The sequence below is a fragment of the Morone saxatilis genome, unplaced genomic scaffold (genome assembly GCF_004916995.1).
Source record: "Morone saxatilis isolate NCDOM2014 unplaced genomic scaffold, NCSU_SB_2.0 Contig7, whole genome shotgun sequence".
NCBI classification, from domain to species: Eukaryota; Metazoa; Chordata; class Actinopteri; family Moronidae; genus Morone; species Morone saxatilis.
In genome coordinates, this window is record NW_023340246.1 from 4,098,517 (window position 1) to 4,114,758 (window position 16,242).

A 16,242-nucleotide genomic window follows, 5' to 3' on the forward strand; every position below is an offset into this window, starting at 1 on the left:
GAGAGAGAGAAAGAGAGAGGGGTCAAATATTTTCATAATGACCGCTGATAAATGTAACCGACCCCCGTACAGTGTGCCGTGTCACCCTGGTTTCTATTTGTAAAGTCCAAAAACCACTCACGGCCGTACACAGTTCATTCCCTCGGCTCTTCCACCTGTTGCATTTCCTGAACCTTCCCGCAGAGACCCGTCAGGCCATGTCAGCTCGCACTAAAGGGATTTGCTGTGAGACTTAGTGAGCTCCCTGTTGCCCGGTTGCGCTCCGAGCTGCACACACTGGGTTTGAGAGGAGATTCAGCGCCACCGTGTGGATGCACAAGCACTGCAAGTCTGCGCTTCTCCTTCAAGAGAGATGAGTCCAATAACATGTTAGGAAAAAAATAACTAAAATGTGCCCAGTTCATGCTGAATAAACGGATACATCGGTGGTAACATTGTGGTACGAGTTTACGCTTTGACCCTTGGAGAGACTTCAATTATCGGCGGTTTAATCCTGGAAAAGACGCGTTTACGCTATTTTACGACAGTTTCTGTCGCCGTACGACAGGAGCCGTGTTCGGACGCAACGTGGAGTTGTTTACTAGTTGTTTACTAGTTGGTCAGCTCTGTCGGCTTAAAGGACTGATGTAATGCTTCAAACCCGCGTCCAACCGTTGTAAAGTGGACTGTGTGTCTAAAGGAAGAAATGGGGAAGCCAAAGAAAAAGAGTGAGTGTTTAAAACATCTGAGTCGGCTTTGTAAACGGCTCAGACTGTCTGTAGCTTGTGGCTAATGCTAACTTAAAGTCTGCCTCCGTCTGTTGATGTGATGACAGCGATATGACTGTGTGTACAAGTGTTCAGTTATTGTTGTTGTTTAGTTCTGTTTCGAAAACACTGTACTCTAAAGCCTTAATCCAGCCAGTTACCGACGGCTGTGTGGACTGTAGCTCACATTAGCTCCAGCTGGAGTTTGTATCCAGGTTACTTCCTTTTGAATTCTGTGTCTTACTGTGTTAATCTGACTGTATTGATTATTGGTGATTGGCAGGTGACCTCAGCCGAGCCGAGCTGATGATGATGACCATTGCTGATGTCATCAAGCAGCTGGTTGAAGCCCATGAAGATGGCAAAGACATCAATCTCAACAAGTAAGTCTTCAGCAGTAAAGACATTCAGCCTCTGGTTTGAACTACACACCACCAGCCTTTCTTTACACCATTATACAAGTTATATGTATGGAAACTCTCGTTGTGGACAGATTACACAGGATATAAAATCTATTTTTACACATTTATAAAATAATGCAGAGCCTAAGACTTATAAAGAGTCACGCAGTAAAGTTTGTCTGTTGATTTGTCGTCATGTCCGTCTTCAGTCATATGATAAATCCTTTTTAAAGCTTAGCAGCAGTTTTAAAAAGTAAGTCAGCTATTATGTTTACTGCAGATAACTGGCTGATTGTGGAGTGTTACCTTTTTAAACTATTGTTTCAGCAGTATGTCAATACAACAGTTAAATTAAACAACATAACTGATGTGCCATGGCCTTAAAAGCTGTCAGCTGTTGGTTGAAGCATTTCTAATAAAATTAAAGAGCTCTGACTCCAGCATTTGAAGGAATGAGAGTGAAATGGTTGTTATTTGTTTTCAAAAGAGTGAAGACTAAGACTTCAGCTAAATACGGACTTGAAGCCCAGCCTCGGTTGGTCGACATCATCGCCGCCGTTCCACCCCAATACCGTCGTGCTCTGGTGCCCAAACTCAAGGCCAAACCCATCCGCACTGCCAGCGGGGTACGTATAGACCTCAGGTTCCTGTCTGTCAGCAGTTTACCAAACAGTTGAAATGTACCACGTGTAATGTAACCTAGTAGATTTCTGAAGTAACGCCAGACAGACAGCAGTCGCATAAAGAAGTGTCCCTCAACACACGCAGTGCCATTGGCTCGTCCGTCTGCTGTTAAACTTCACATTATTTCCTCACAGTTTCCAGATAGATTCCTCGAGGTGTTGATTGATTAACAGACGTACAGTGTGACAGGATGAAGGTGGATACCGGCTCAGTGATGGAGCCTCACGTTTATGGCGCTAAAAGAGACGCTGATTGCTGAGATTGTCTCTGGACAGATTATGTTTATGAAAGTGTGAAAGTTGAACAACAGGCATCTTATTTCTATTGTAAGAATAGCTCATCTATTCAGTGCTTCCGTCTCTGTCGCAGATCGCAGTCGTGGCTGTGATGTGCAAACCACATCGATGTCCCCACATCAGCTTTACAGGCAACATCTGTGTGTAAGTGTTGACTACTTTGTTGTAGATAATTAATTACATTTATTTAGGTTTTCCTGTAGACATGAGCAGGATATGATTTTGTAAATGTATGTAAAGTTTATTGATTTCTTGTTCTTATGTTCAATCTAACACGTACATTATCTGCTCTGGCAGCTACTGTCCTGGTGGACCAGACTCAGACTTTGAGTACTCCACACAGTCTTACACCGGCTACGAGGTAAGCTAGTTTAATCCATTTTAAAAAATGTGCTTACCGCTCTGCAAACTCCCCCCGCTTACAGTGACATTATCCATAACTTTGATAAATTGCTTACTCTTATTGTTGTGTCTTTAGTATTTGTGTTTTCACTGTGTCATTGCAGTATTTACAGTTAGTCGTCCAGTTTCTCAAGTCAGATAAAGGTCAAGCGGATTCACTGACTTTTAAGATATAGTTTTTCACAATTGTTTTGAATCACTTTCTCTGTTTCTGATAGCCAACATCCATGAGAGCGATCCGAGCACGTTACGATCCCTACCTTCAGACCAGACATCGGGTGGAGCAGGTCAGTGAAACCCTGCAGATACAGAAATGATTTTACATGCTTTTATTTTAACACGCCTGGATTAGTGTAACAGCCTTTTTTAAATGTCCAAATAGAAAGAACTATTTAATTATTATTGGCCCTTCAATTTAGTCTTGACTTGGTATTACCATCACTCAAAAAAAAAAACAATTTAGTGGCTTCACACTAAAGTAAGCAGTGATAGTCTTTGTCTGCATATGTATAAATCATAACTATTGATAATAGATTTAGTACACAGTAATGAGTGTTGTGGCTTTTACCCGCCTGCCGAGATCTGATCCCAATTGCGCCGTTATTTTAATTTAGGGCCACATTAGTCTAATGCAGCAGAGCAAGTTCTTCATTAAAGTAACAGTTTATGTAGAAATCTTCGCTTCTCTTCGGTTTTCATCCATTTTTGCGCAGTTCCTTTTTAAAGTATAACTCTAATTTGTTTCGCAAGATATTACGATCAGTCGTAATAACTGTAATGGCTGTACCCCCAAGCCGATAACATGCCTGAGCACTGTGTTTTGTGCGTGATGTGCAGCTGAAGCAGCTGGGTCACAGCGTGGACAAGGTGGAGTTCATCGTGATGGGCGGGACCTTCATGGCTCTGCCCGAGGAGTACAGAGACTACTTCATCAGGAACCTACACGACGCCCTGTCAGGACACACCTCCAACAATGTGGCCGAGGCCGTCAGGTACACAGCCACTCGTGCCAATGACACGTCACGCTACAGTAACAGTCGCTTCTATCAGGTTTTATTGAGAACTATTGATTGGACAGAACAAGCAGTGGGGGCTGTCGACACTTCTCCCTATTTCCACATACAAACCATTTTACAAACCACACAATGAATCGATTAATGGGGAAAATAATGAGCAGATGAATCCATGATAAATATAATCATTAGTTCCAGTCCTATACAGAATAAGGTTGTAAAAATGAGCTCCACCTCAACCAACTACAACAGTCAAATCCTGCTTTTACATTAATGCATGAGTCATAATAATCTAATGATATCATCAGAATGTAATAGTGTAACACTCAATAGTTGCAGTACTCAAGCTTTGCGTACTTTTACTTTTAATATTTGAGTCTTTTTATTTTCCTGATTATACTCACATGCTTTTACTAAAGTAACATTGTCAATGGAGGACTTTTATTTGGAAGTATTTTTACAACAAGTTATTTTGGTGGTGTGTCTTACTTTCTCCAATACAGCTATGAGACATACTGGAGTTACAGTTACTGTGAACTTCTGAAGCAAGATTACTGCTTTGACAGTTTTTAGAATTTTTATATCTGCTCCATAAAAGATTATCAGTTCAGTATTTGTAGGTGTCATACAATGCAACTGCCAAGTACCTCATCTGAGAATAATCACCAGTCTCCACTAGAGGGAGCTATTTCACCATTTGTAGCATCTCTCCTGCACTCAGTCACTTAGCTTTCCTCTACACATCATCTGGATTTACCTACATCAATGTAAAATACAACATTTCAAGATGAAGTATAAGGCCTCATTTTGCACAGCAGTGTAATTTTATGGCTGCAAACACTTATTTTGATTATCAAATAATCTGTGGGTTGTTTTTGACAATTATATGTATTAATAATATTGTATTATTTGTATTTATTTATTTATTTATTTATTTATTTACAGAAAATTGTTAAAAACAACATTTCTCAGACCCTGAGCGGATGTGATTTAAATTTCTTGTTTTGTGAACCACTAGTTCAAAACTGAAAGATATTGAATTTGCAGTAAGACAAAACAGAGAAAACAAGCAAATTTGAGAGGCTGGAACCAGAGGCTGTTTGGTATTCTTCCTTGATCAATGACTTGAATAATTACCAAATTATAGAACCTCTCTTTTAACTAGTCCATTATTTGACTACTTGCTTCAGTCCTCCTAAGTCCATATCTCCTCTTCAGATGTTTTCAACAATATTTGTGACATTTGTTACTCATAAATAAAAAACATGGACTCAACTTAAGAACTCACACACACACACACACACACTCACACACACAACCATTCACCGCACTCCACCCCTCTCTCCATTACCCCACCTCAACTAAACACCATACATCCAATAGGAAGCTATATATAATGATTATCTCCACACATTAAAACCGCTGAATGGAGCCATTCAGACCTCAGGAGCAAAATAAGCGAGGCCGCTCTCAATAAGTCCTCCTCAGTTATTTCCATCGATTCCTCACTTACTGAGTTAGGCCCGCGTTGAATGAAATTGGCCTGCGCGTCTGCTCAGTATGGATGAGTCGCAACTTTTCAGACGACTTGGAGAAGATTCAAAGTCAAAGTAGAAATACCCATTTGTTGAAGAGTTGAAGACGTCATACAGACGATTTGACCAAATAATGGCTTTTTCACAGCGCTGACTGAGGCTGTTTGTTTGTCAGAGGGGGCTATTTAATTCCTTAAAGTCCGATAAGACCCGAGAGGCCAGTTTGTGTGTGTGTGTGTTTCTCTTGCTGCGTGTGTGTGTGTGTGTGCGTCACCGTGAGTAAGCTAAGTCTGCCTGAATCTGCTGCTCTGCTATCAGCATTATTCGTTAAGATGCTGTGATTGGGGTAATTGTGACGACTGCTGCTCAGTTGAAGGAGGAGGCGCTTGGTATGGCTGGGGACAGCTCTTATCTCCACCTGTGTGTGTGTGTATGTGTGTGCGTGTGTGTGTGTTCATGTGTGCGCGTGTCTTGAAGAAAGTGTGCGTGCATGACGCCGCTCCAATCTCTGTTTCCCACCATGCTTACCCTCGCTCCTGATCTGATCACAGCGGCGAGATACCTCCAGATAATCGCCTGAGATAATAGAGTTTTTATTGATTCATTTCATACAATCTGATCATCCTCTCTGGAGCATAAACTCCTGTAATTGGTGTAAATCAGCCAGCAGACTGTAAAAGATGGACATTTATTGCCAGCAGATACAGAATCAGAAGGAATATTAGCTGGCATGAGGGGAGCTAATGGTCATTGGAGCAGCTGGAGTGGAGAAAATGACAGCTGGCTGGTGTGCTGGGATGAGACGTGTCTGCTCAATCGCTTTTGTTGTTTTGTTTTTTCGCAATTTCGATCAGTGACTCAGATAAGTTTAGAAGTAGCGGTGCAGCCGTATTCAGAACAGATGAAGTTCAGCATCTATTTTGAGATTACATTTAAAGACTGAATGCGTCACCTATAGTTTCTACATCTGGCTGCTGTTCTCCATGAGCCCTGGTCACACGGCATGCAGCCGGGACCTGGTTTGGTGATCAGTTACAAAGGGTTGAAGTTGGCGTACTGTTGGGGAATCAGTGGGTTAGGTTTGATGGTCGTACATTTTTCCAAATATTTAACAGTTACTGAAAACTAAGTAATTAAAGAGTCGGGATGGAGAGGGAGTTGAAGGACTGGACGACTCATTTTGGGAAGATTGATGCATATGGTCCGATAATTGGACAAATTAGTTGATTAACCGATTTAGTTGTCAACTATTTTGATAATTGATTAATCATTTTGAGTTATTTTTTAAATAAAAATTCTCTGATTTCAGCTTCTTAAATGAATATTTTCTGGTTCACCTTGGGCTTTGGAAATAAATACCACCATTTTATGGACCAAACAACAAATCAGGAATCTTGCTTAATCAGAAAAGAAATATATGAACTGTAACTCAGTATTTTATCTTCCTTTAAAGGTCTGCCTGGAAATGGGGTTGGAAGTAGATGTTACTTCACTGAAAAGTCATTACAAGTGTTTTTGTAAAATCATTGGATAGCTTGCCAATGAATGCTGTTGTACATTAATCAAAACCTGCCTGGACTGTTGACTGTTTTTTTTTTTTTTTTGCCCATTTTGGTGCAGCTCAACAAGCTGTAAACAAAACATTGACAAATTATCTCCACAGTCGGGACCTATTAATGACTGAATCATTTAAGTGTTTAACTTGCTTTTGACACAAACTAAACACTCATTAATGTCTCATTTAACATATTTTGCATTACAAGCATCTTTCCTTTGACTCTCATCTGTTTCCTTTATTGCATTAATGTGAGGTTAGGTCTGGATAATGAGCCGTGCAAACTCACAGCAGCTAAATTGATGTTGCTAAATGAGCCCAGCATATACAGCACTCCAACACAGTCAGTAAGACTAAATAGTCAAATAAAATAACCTTATTCTATCAAAACAAGAATGAGATAAGATATGAGCCTATTATGAGCGTAAACGGAGACGACTGACACGTTTTTTTCTCCCGCAGGTACTCTGAGCGCAGCAACACCAAGTGTGTGGGGATCACCATTGAGACTCGGCCCGACTACTGCCTGAAACGACACCTCAGCGACATGCTGGGCTACGGCTGCACCCGGCTGGAGATAGGAGTCCAGAGTGTGTATGAAGACGTGGCCCGCGACACCAACAGGTCAGCAGGTCGGGGGGGTGGGAGTGAAGGGATGGATGTAGATAAGAAAGCAGAAGCATAGTGTGACAGTGTGTGCGATGGATAGATTAGTGTTTTTTTCTTTTACCTTCAGGCTTAATAATGTAACATTTCTGTATTTGGACGTGTGTGTTTCTTCCAGAGGCCACACGGTGCGAGCCGTGTGCGAGTCTTTCCACCTTTCAAAGGACGCCGGCTTCAAAGTAGTCGCCCACATGATGCCAGATCTGCCTAACGTGGGCATGGAGAGGGATGTGGAGCAGTTCATTGTAAGCATTCACAAATATGATTTGTTGTTATTTTGAGCATCTTAGGTGAGTCATTTATACAGAATTATAAGAGAGTTTGGGATGTTTTTCTGCAAATGTTGAGTTGGTCATATCCAGGCCTTGACCTTGATTTGAATTTTTAAAAAACAAAACTACTTAGTTGTTTAAAGTAAAAATAATTCTTGCATAACATATTTGTCCCCAGTAGATGTGTGCTCCTAAAATAAAAAGGATTGTTGGCATCATACACTGTCAGTCAAGCTGACCAAATTGCCATAGTAATTCGGTTTATATCACAGTATAATTTAATCATCAGACGATAACAAGAAATATCAGAATACATAATTCTTTCCCTTATAATTTCAATCTTTCAATTTTTTTTGTTTTTAATTATGCAGAACAAGCGTGTGAGTTAGAAATTATGAATTACCTGGAGAAGAAAAGTGCGTTTCTAAACATAATTTAGTACAGTTATGTGATAAATGTATCATTATTGTATTTTATTTTCCTGTGTGAATGTTTTCATTTTAACCTTTAATGTGGAGAACTTTTGTAGCGTCTGCTTTGATATCAGCGCTATGATCTAAATCATTGATTATGTTCCTGACCTTTGATAATGATGACTGAGATATCACCGCTGATGAATTAATGATACATGCTATAAATAGCCACAGTCCTGTGTTATGATGGCTGCTCTTGCATAGTTGGAGGACCTCGTCAGTGTGGCACAATAGACAAAATGTCACATCTTCCTTGCTGTTCTTTTCATTGACGGGACTAAAGAGTGAGGAAACTGACAGAGGTACTGATATGCAAACAGTTGATTGGGAGGGTGTCTTCCTCCATTTATGGCCTACTGTTGGAGTGATGCTCGTGCACCAAAATAATATTTATAGAACAGGCTTTATAGGTCAATCCAAAATGAATGGTTGGGCATATTTCTATCCGTGTGCATACACAGATACATTCACGTTTTAGTCGTGAATCTACAGTGTCTACAGTGCATCTGGCCTCTGGATGAAATGTTTGTGGCTTAGTGTTATGTCGCGTCACCAGTTGGTTTATGGACTCCCTTTTTTTTTTCAAGCCTTGAGTTTGGCATTGTGGCCATCTTGTTTTTTTTTTGGAGCCAGAAAGGATTATATTTGGACGAGGGGTGGAGCTGGAGAGGATGTGCATTGCTACACCTCTGTCCTATTTGGATATGACTGTAAATCCAAGGGCACGCCATGGTAGCGACTTATCAATCACAAGCTGGCCATTCCATAAAGCGTGCCTAGCTTTATCGTCTATTTTACTCTNNAATGAACATCATGCTGTATGGAAGGAGACTTAACACTAGAGATTGAGAACACAAACTCCATAGGAAACAGTTTACTGAGCTAATAAATCAAGTGAGAAGTTGGCTCATTTTGACATTACATACAATCGGGCTTCAGTGGAATCTTCCCCTGCTGGCCATTACAAAGAATGCAGGTTTAAGACACATCTGCGTTGGCTTTACTTTTCAGACCCAAAGTTATTGATTTTACAGTCTATCGTTAAAGTACCGGTGTCACAGCATTGTTTTTTCTTTCGTTTGTTCTTTTTTTTTTTTGTCATTTTCACCATCCTTGGACAGTTTAATAGTGTAGATACAGAGGTCTTCAGCGGAAAATCCAACCAAGGATGTCAAAGATTCATCATACATGTTTGGTTTTAAGCTAATCAAAGAGGTTAGTTGGATTGGAAACAACTTGTAATTTATAGTTGCAAATCACTGCATTGAGTTGAGCTGGAACTCATGGTTCAGTTTATATGACATAATATTATTGAGTTTCAGGTAGAGAAATCATTCATTAACATCAGAAACAAAATGAATAAAAGCTCCAGATTTAGAATAGTACCAGTAAAGTTATGCACCAAGTTGATTATTAAGTTTATTGTTTGTGACATGAGCAATCATGTCTTCTTCTTTTTCTCTGCATCAGGGTGCGTCATCACTACTTATCTCACAGTGGTATAGGAACAAGTAAGTACTACATGTAGCATCTTAAATTAGAAAAAGAAAAGCTGTGACAGTCAGATGTCTTTCAACAGCAGGCTCACTTTACAGCTCTGATTGGAAACACAGCTATAATATGAATGTGCAGAAGCAGACAGGGCTCCCTCCCAACATGCCTGACTGTAGGATGTAAATGAAGACTCCGTTTGAAGCTCATCTGGTTTATTTTTACATTGATAAAACAGAAATCCAGTCATTTAAAAAAAACAATGAAGCGAAAGAAAATATGTTACTAATTGGTGCAGGTGAGACTGACGCACCGCTGTGACTCTTATCTCAAAATGTGTCACTCATCATCTCAGAAGTAGCAATAGTGACAATGTCTCCCTCCTTTTCCCTCAAATCAACTGTTTCTGTATTTTTTTATTGCTGATTACTGGCAGTGTGATGCTTCATGGGGTTTTGCATGACAGCGCTGTCTACAGAGGAGGAAGTTCAGAACCTTGATTGTCCTCTATGATGAGCTACAAATTAAAACGGAAAAAGGACAGGACATTCAGACGAAAGCTGCAAGGGTTGACCTATGAAACATAAGAGTATCATTTCACTAAAACTGTAATTTTCTATCTCTTTTGGATATTGACGACATAAGTCCGGTCGGCCACTGTGTGGCAGTTAAGTAGTGCTTCAAGTTAGATGACAGAGGATCAGTCAGGGTTCCCATGTGTCCTGGAAAACCTTGATAATCTGGATATTTAGAGACACCTGGAAACTGATTGAAATGACCAAATATCCTGGATCATTTTCTTATTTAATCAATTAGTTATTTGGTCAATAAAATGTACCAAAATTGGGAAAGATTTAGTTTTGTCCACAACCCAAAGATTTTCAGTCATAGAGGAGTAAAGAAGGCAGAATCTACTGACATTCAAGAAGCTGAAATCGGAGAATTTGAACATTTTTTGACAAAAACCAACATGATTAATTGATCAACAGAATAGTTGCCAATTAATTTAATATTTGACAACTAATCAGTTAATGGACTAATTGTTTTAGCTGTATTGCCGTCCCTAGAGCCACACCTACTGGCACCTCTAAAGCTCACTAATTAGAAAAGCAATTCTTATTCAATACTTTTTTAATATAATTCAGAGAAAATCCCCTCACAGTCCTCAAGCTTTCTGCTCTCTGTGTGCACTAGAAAAAAATCCGATATTTGGACACAGCCCTGGCTCTGTAAATGGGAAACAAAACGAGTGGATCAGGCCGAGCCACACAACACTAAGTTGTTATTCCAGCTAGGATCTGTGTGTCAGGTAACGTTAACTGCCCACAGACACTCAACTTATGATTTTGTCAAGACCTCCTGTTGTTGTGATGTTAACTATAGGAGCAGGAGAGTGGTGAGTACTGCAGTCTGGTGCTGGTGTACTGGCTCTGGGAAACCGTCTCGTCTTCTGCATGATAGCTACACAGCAACAGCTGTAGTGATAGTTTGCAAACCCACAACACAGCTAACCATAGTTACTTTACTTGCCGTGTCGCTGTCTGCACTATACCATGGCTATATACTATACCATTTGTCATGGGCAGTGTCAGGCAGTAACTCAATACTAGTATTAATTAAATTACAGTAATAACATTACTTTCCTCATTAACTAGTAATGTAACTAATTACTAATACATTTCAGTAATAATATTACAGTCACCCCCACTGTAACTTGGGACAGAACTAAAATCTATTTTTTAAGATCTATTTTTTCTGTTGCCTTTACACTCTCTTCCTAAAAGACGAGAAGTCAAGAAGTTATCATGTGCTGATATTATCTTTAATAGCTAATATTAGTTAATATCGTTAGGGCTGTAATTAAAAGGCATCCTACTGATAATGACTTCAGAGAGCAGGAAAGAACAGAATGGAGGTTCAATGAGCTGAGACTCAGTGGAGAAACCAAAATGTCTGCCCCACTGCTGACCAGATGTCAGCTGTGATGCACAGTTTTGTTGTTTAATGACCAAAAGAGGACAACGGGGAAGGGATTTAACCGTTGTCTTATTGATTTTCCGGAAAACGTAGATCGGACGCTGGAGTTATTTAGAGTTGTGTGAAAGCAAATCCCTTTTTCAGTTTTTAGAAGTTCTTTTTGTGTGTTGTTGTTAGCGCTGACTGGGGAAAGTGGGAAAGTACTGTATATTGATGAAGGCACTCAGGACACTGTCAATCTTCTGAGCTTTGTTTTTTACAGAGAGAGATTTAAGATGTGGAAGAGAGTGTGTGTCTCCTTGCAGATTTGTTACATTACCTCAGTGTGTGCATGTTTACTGAACCACTTCTCTGTGTGAATGTGTGTTTGATGGTAATACGGGGGGCAGCAGCAGGTCGGCACTGTGAGAGGAAGCAGATTAAATGTGTATTTGGCCCTCAGAGTCTTTTTCTTTCTTTCCTGTAACACTTCTTCTGTCACTTCTCCTCTCACCAGACTTAATTTCTTTCTTTGTCTCTGCTTGTGTTTTTTCTCCCAGTGTGCACTCTCAATATTTTCTCTTTCCTGTCTCCTTGTTTGTCTCCCTTGTCTTCATTATCTTTCACTTTATCTTTTTTTCCCTCTGTCCTCTCCACTCATAACTTTTCACTTGACACTCTCTCCTCTCTTCTGTCAGACTCTCTCCCTTCTTCCCATCTCTCCTGTCACTTCATCTATCTCCCCTCTCTCGTCTCCCTCTCTGCCTCCCTCCCCTCCTCTCTTATCACGCTGACACTTTCAGATTATACAACTTGTGCATGGCTCCCCTTTGCTCCCCCTCATCATATCTTATCTTCCATGTCACACTTGGTGCTAGTGAGAGGGAAAAATATGCAGGTTCTTAAACATCTTCCCTCCAGGATCCAAGCTAAGCATCTCAGGACTTTTTCCTGGGATCCATAAAAATCCACTGCTACACTTGGAACACAGGGTGCATCTGGAAAGGAAGAAAGGAAGTGGGAGTAGTGGAAAATATTAGAAAGAATGGGGAAATAAGGTAGAGATGAGTGTAGAGTTTTTCACAATCATGGTATACATTTGTATTCTTAACACGTTAGTGTGCATTCGGCCTGGCTGGTCTTTTAGCTCGTTGTTTTGATTTTAGTAAATGCTAATGTTGCTCTGCCTCTGCTGGATGTGTTAGCATGGGAATGAATGGAAGCACGTGCCAGTTTTCACTGCGTTGTCTACATTCTTCTACAAACCAAAACTTAAGCCATCAGAATGAATTTAAAGATGACATAAAAATAACATAAAAATCGACACACGGGCTTTAAAGCAAACCATCAATTTTTAAAGAATGGATGAAAAATCTGGATAAATATTTGTTATCTCAAGACTGAGCAAAATAGTTGTGGCTGCACAATTATGGCTAAAATTAAGACTCCGGCTGCCCTGTGACCCATTAAAGGATTAAGCAGGGAAATATAATGAATGGGCGGCATTAATGAGGATTCCAGCTCACAGATTTTGTTTGCTTGCAGTATCAAATATGATGAGAATTGGAAGCAAATGCTGCAGATATGACGCAAGTAGCAGCTGAGGTTTCAGTGGAGCGATGTTTACTTAAATATAAAAGAACCTCAGTGAAAACTGCTGATAATGTTTCCACTCAGGCCGTCTCAGTGCAGAGCTCTTCAGTACTGGCTGCCAGCTTAAGGAAGCAGGGATCTCTTGATTTTCTTTTCTGTTTGCATTCATCGCACTCATTCATACATATGCGTCCTTTTCATCCATTATCTGTTGTTTGTGTGTATCATGCTGGTCAGCCAGGATGACAGACCCGTTTAGGAGCCGCAGTGGGCATCTGCAGGAGGACGCTGCATCCTCCTCGCGTTCGTCGTTGCTGTCCTGATAATGAAATTCGATTACAACTTCCTCCCAGCCTGAGATCCTCTCTTACTTATCTCTCTTGTACAGATGCTCCCTGTCCCGGGGGGTGGAGGCATCCATAACAGGGTTCCTCTCCACCGACCAACAGGAGCCCTGATATGTGATCCAAAATGGTAGCAGGTGCAAAATCCCCAAAATAGTGTCTAGTCTCTGGTTTTTTTGGGGGGGTATGAAAGCATTGTTATTTGTCAAACTGGCTCCCTCCCGCCCTCCCTTTAGGTTTAGCGAGGGGCTGTGTGGGACATGTCCTCGGGTGATTATGAGCTGTGACGAGAGAGGGAGATTATGAGATGCTGATAATGCGGCCTATTTTGGAGAATGTGCCTCGATTCCAGATCTTCACGGTTCTGATCATGATAGTCAGTGGGGGAGGGGGGGAATGACTGGAAATCACACTGATTCCCTTCAATGCACTAAATGAGACGGCAAAATTTGTTTCCTTCAATTGAATAACTGAGCACCATTGTGCTGTCTCTTTGATATCTGCTTCATAAGCTCTCAACATCTGCTCTTACGTTTAGGAGTCAGTGCCTTTGTAAAGAAATCCCTTTTTATTGAATGTTCTGACACTTTTCACTGATGCTAAAATCCTAGGGCATTTCTTTAAAGCCACTTTTATTTCCTTTCTCTTCATTCTTTGTCCCCTTTTTCTCATTGAAAGAAGCTACATCTGTCTGTTAGCATGACAGTCAAATTTAACACTGCAGATATGGCAGTGTACAATAAACTGCAGTCCATAATAAAGTGTGGTAAAACAGGTAAAGTCAAGTAAATGTAATTCATTCATTCAATTCTTGAGTATCTTGAGTTTCAGATTGTGTCAGAAATGCCATTTTTAGAAGACTAATGAGAAACAAAGTGTAATGGCGGCTGTGAATGTTTGAGTTTTTGTTCAGCTCCAGTATTTCCACAACAAGCATGGATGCAGAGAAAGAGGAGTCTGCTTTACACAGAAAGCGTTACATGGATCTTTGTGTTTCCTGCAGGAGTTTTTTGAGAATCCAGCGTTTAGGCCCGACGGCTTGAAGCTGTACCCAACACTGGTGATCCGAGGTACGGGTCTGTATGAGCTGTGGAAGACGGGCCGGTACAAGAGCTACAATCCCAGTGCGCTGGTGGACCTGGTTGCCCGAATCCTGGCGCTGGTGCCACCCTGGACGCGAGTCTACCGGGTGCAGAGGTGAGACAATGCATGGGTCTGTTGGTGATGGTTGGACAGAGGTGACTGTAGAATAAACCCTATTTTCATATATACAGTGTATATATATATACATATATATATGTGTGTAAAAACAACTTTTTCTGTTGATTTTTCTGTTTTGGATTTAAAAGTTTGTTTCAGCCAATTTGACGAAATAGCCAAGACTCTTGTCTTGTGTATGTTGATGTTATGTACACAGTATAAAAGAACACTGCTGAGCTGCTGAGAGACTCTTTTAGTGAGGAACAAACAGGACTCCTAAGCTAAGAGAAAGGGCGGAGTTGATCCTGTTGCTATGGATGACATCATGTGACTGGTCTTTGTCAGTGAAATACTATATTCATAAATACAGAATGATCTGCATTGAATTAGAATGGATGGATGGAGGTACAGATTTATCTTTATCTGTGATATCCCACTTTAAAGGTGTCTGTATCCTCTGTCTTTTCCCTGCTTCCTGTCAGGGACATCCCCATGCCGCTGGTGAGCTCCGGAGTGGAGCACGGCAACCTGAGAGAGCTGGCACTGGCCAGGATGAAGGACATGGGCACTGAGGTGAGACTCAAAGGCCTCTCATGTTAAACTAAATAACACCGCGTCAGCTCATTTCGAGTGAGGAAGCTAATAGACTTCTCCAGCTGGGATGCGATCCAAGCGGGTACACCGTAGAACTCTGGTGGTGGAGGCGGCTGCCAAAGAACGAATGCTGACTGAATAATTTGCATACATTGCTATGATAGAGTGAGATGACAGATTAAAAAACCTGCCATGTGTAGTTAAGAACTGCTGGAGCATAGGATTGGAGCACTCTCCTTTCCACGCCCCCCACATTGATTTAATTTATGAAGAAAGTAGATGAAGTAGAACCAGTCTGAAGACACCAGGCAAGGGTGCACCTGACAGGTTCACCAGCACAGCGCATGATGCAGAATACCCCTTACCAACTTCCATCAACAAAGCCTCAGGCTAAGACTCATCCAGACTGTTCATCAGAAAACACCTTTGGGGTAAAGAGCCTCCTATAAGCTTCTATTAGAAACAAGCGTAGACATTTATTGACCGTCTGGCTGAAATAACACCAGGCTAAAATCAGTGGGAACTCCTGCTACTGTTTCAGCTTGCTCTATTTTATCCTCAGTGCTCATTTTTATGGCATTATTAATTATCAAAGACAGTTCATTCATGATCACTTGCAGAATCTCTTTTTACATACTGAGCCTTTGTTTTCTTACAGACAGACTGTTGGCAGCCACCTCAGAGATGTTCATTTACACCAAACTGTAGTTCAAATTATTCAACCTAGTTTTCTGCTGAGTTTTCAAAACTTTTCCAACCAGCTTGCAGCTCAATGCAACCCCTTAAAAAATTCTTGTTTTTTACCCACTCGTTTTAAGAAATTAATCCATATAACTGAAACCCTTTAATTTAATCCACAGGGTCTCAAAAAGTCTTGAAATCCAATCTGAATTTAGACCCTAAAATGCCTTAATATTATTTTGACAGGTCTAATTGATTGGATTAATTACTGGCATAAAGTAGCATTTTTCAGTCTCATTTTTAAATGAGTTTTTCAACATGGAACCAATACTAATTTTCC

At 40.6% G+C, this 16,242-nt stretch overlaps 1 protein-coding gene across 1 annotated transcript in view; it reads left to right on the forward strand.

The window, feature by feature from the left end:
• Positions 1-522: 522 nt before the first annotated feature.
• elp3 (elongator acetyltransferase complex subunit 3) overlaps positions 523-16,242 on the forward strand; it is an 18,714-nt gene continuing 2,994 nt past the window's right edge. Inside the window, exons 1-11 of the mRNA XM_035678650.1 lie at positions 523-707; positions 1,030-1,129; positions 1,635-1,773; positions 2,201-2,271; positions 2,425-2,488; positions 2,748-2,816; positions 3,367-3,521; positions 7,095-7,256; positions 7,417-7,543; positions 14,431-14,624; positions 15,110-15,200. Of these exons, the coding sequence (XP_035534543.1) occupies positions 686-707; positions 1,030-1,129; positions 1,635-1,773; positions 2,201-2,271; positions 2,425-2,488; positions 2,748-2,816; positions 3,367-3,521; positions 7,095-7,256; positions 7,417-7,543; positions 14,431-14,624; positions 15,110-15,200 (1,194 nt within the window). The 5' untranslated portion in view covers positions 523-685. The remainder of the gene's footprint in view (positions 708-1,029; positions 1,130-1,634; positions 1,774-2,200; positions 2,272-2,424; positions 2,489-2,747; positions 2,817-3,366; positions 3,522-7,094; positions 7,257-7,416; positions 7,544-14,430; positions 14,625-15,109; positions 15,201-16,242) is intronic.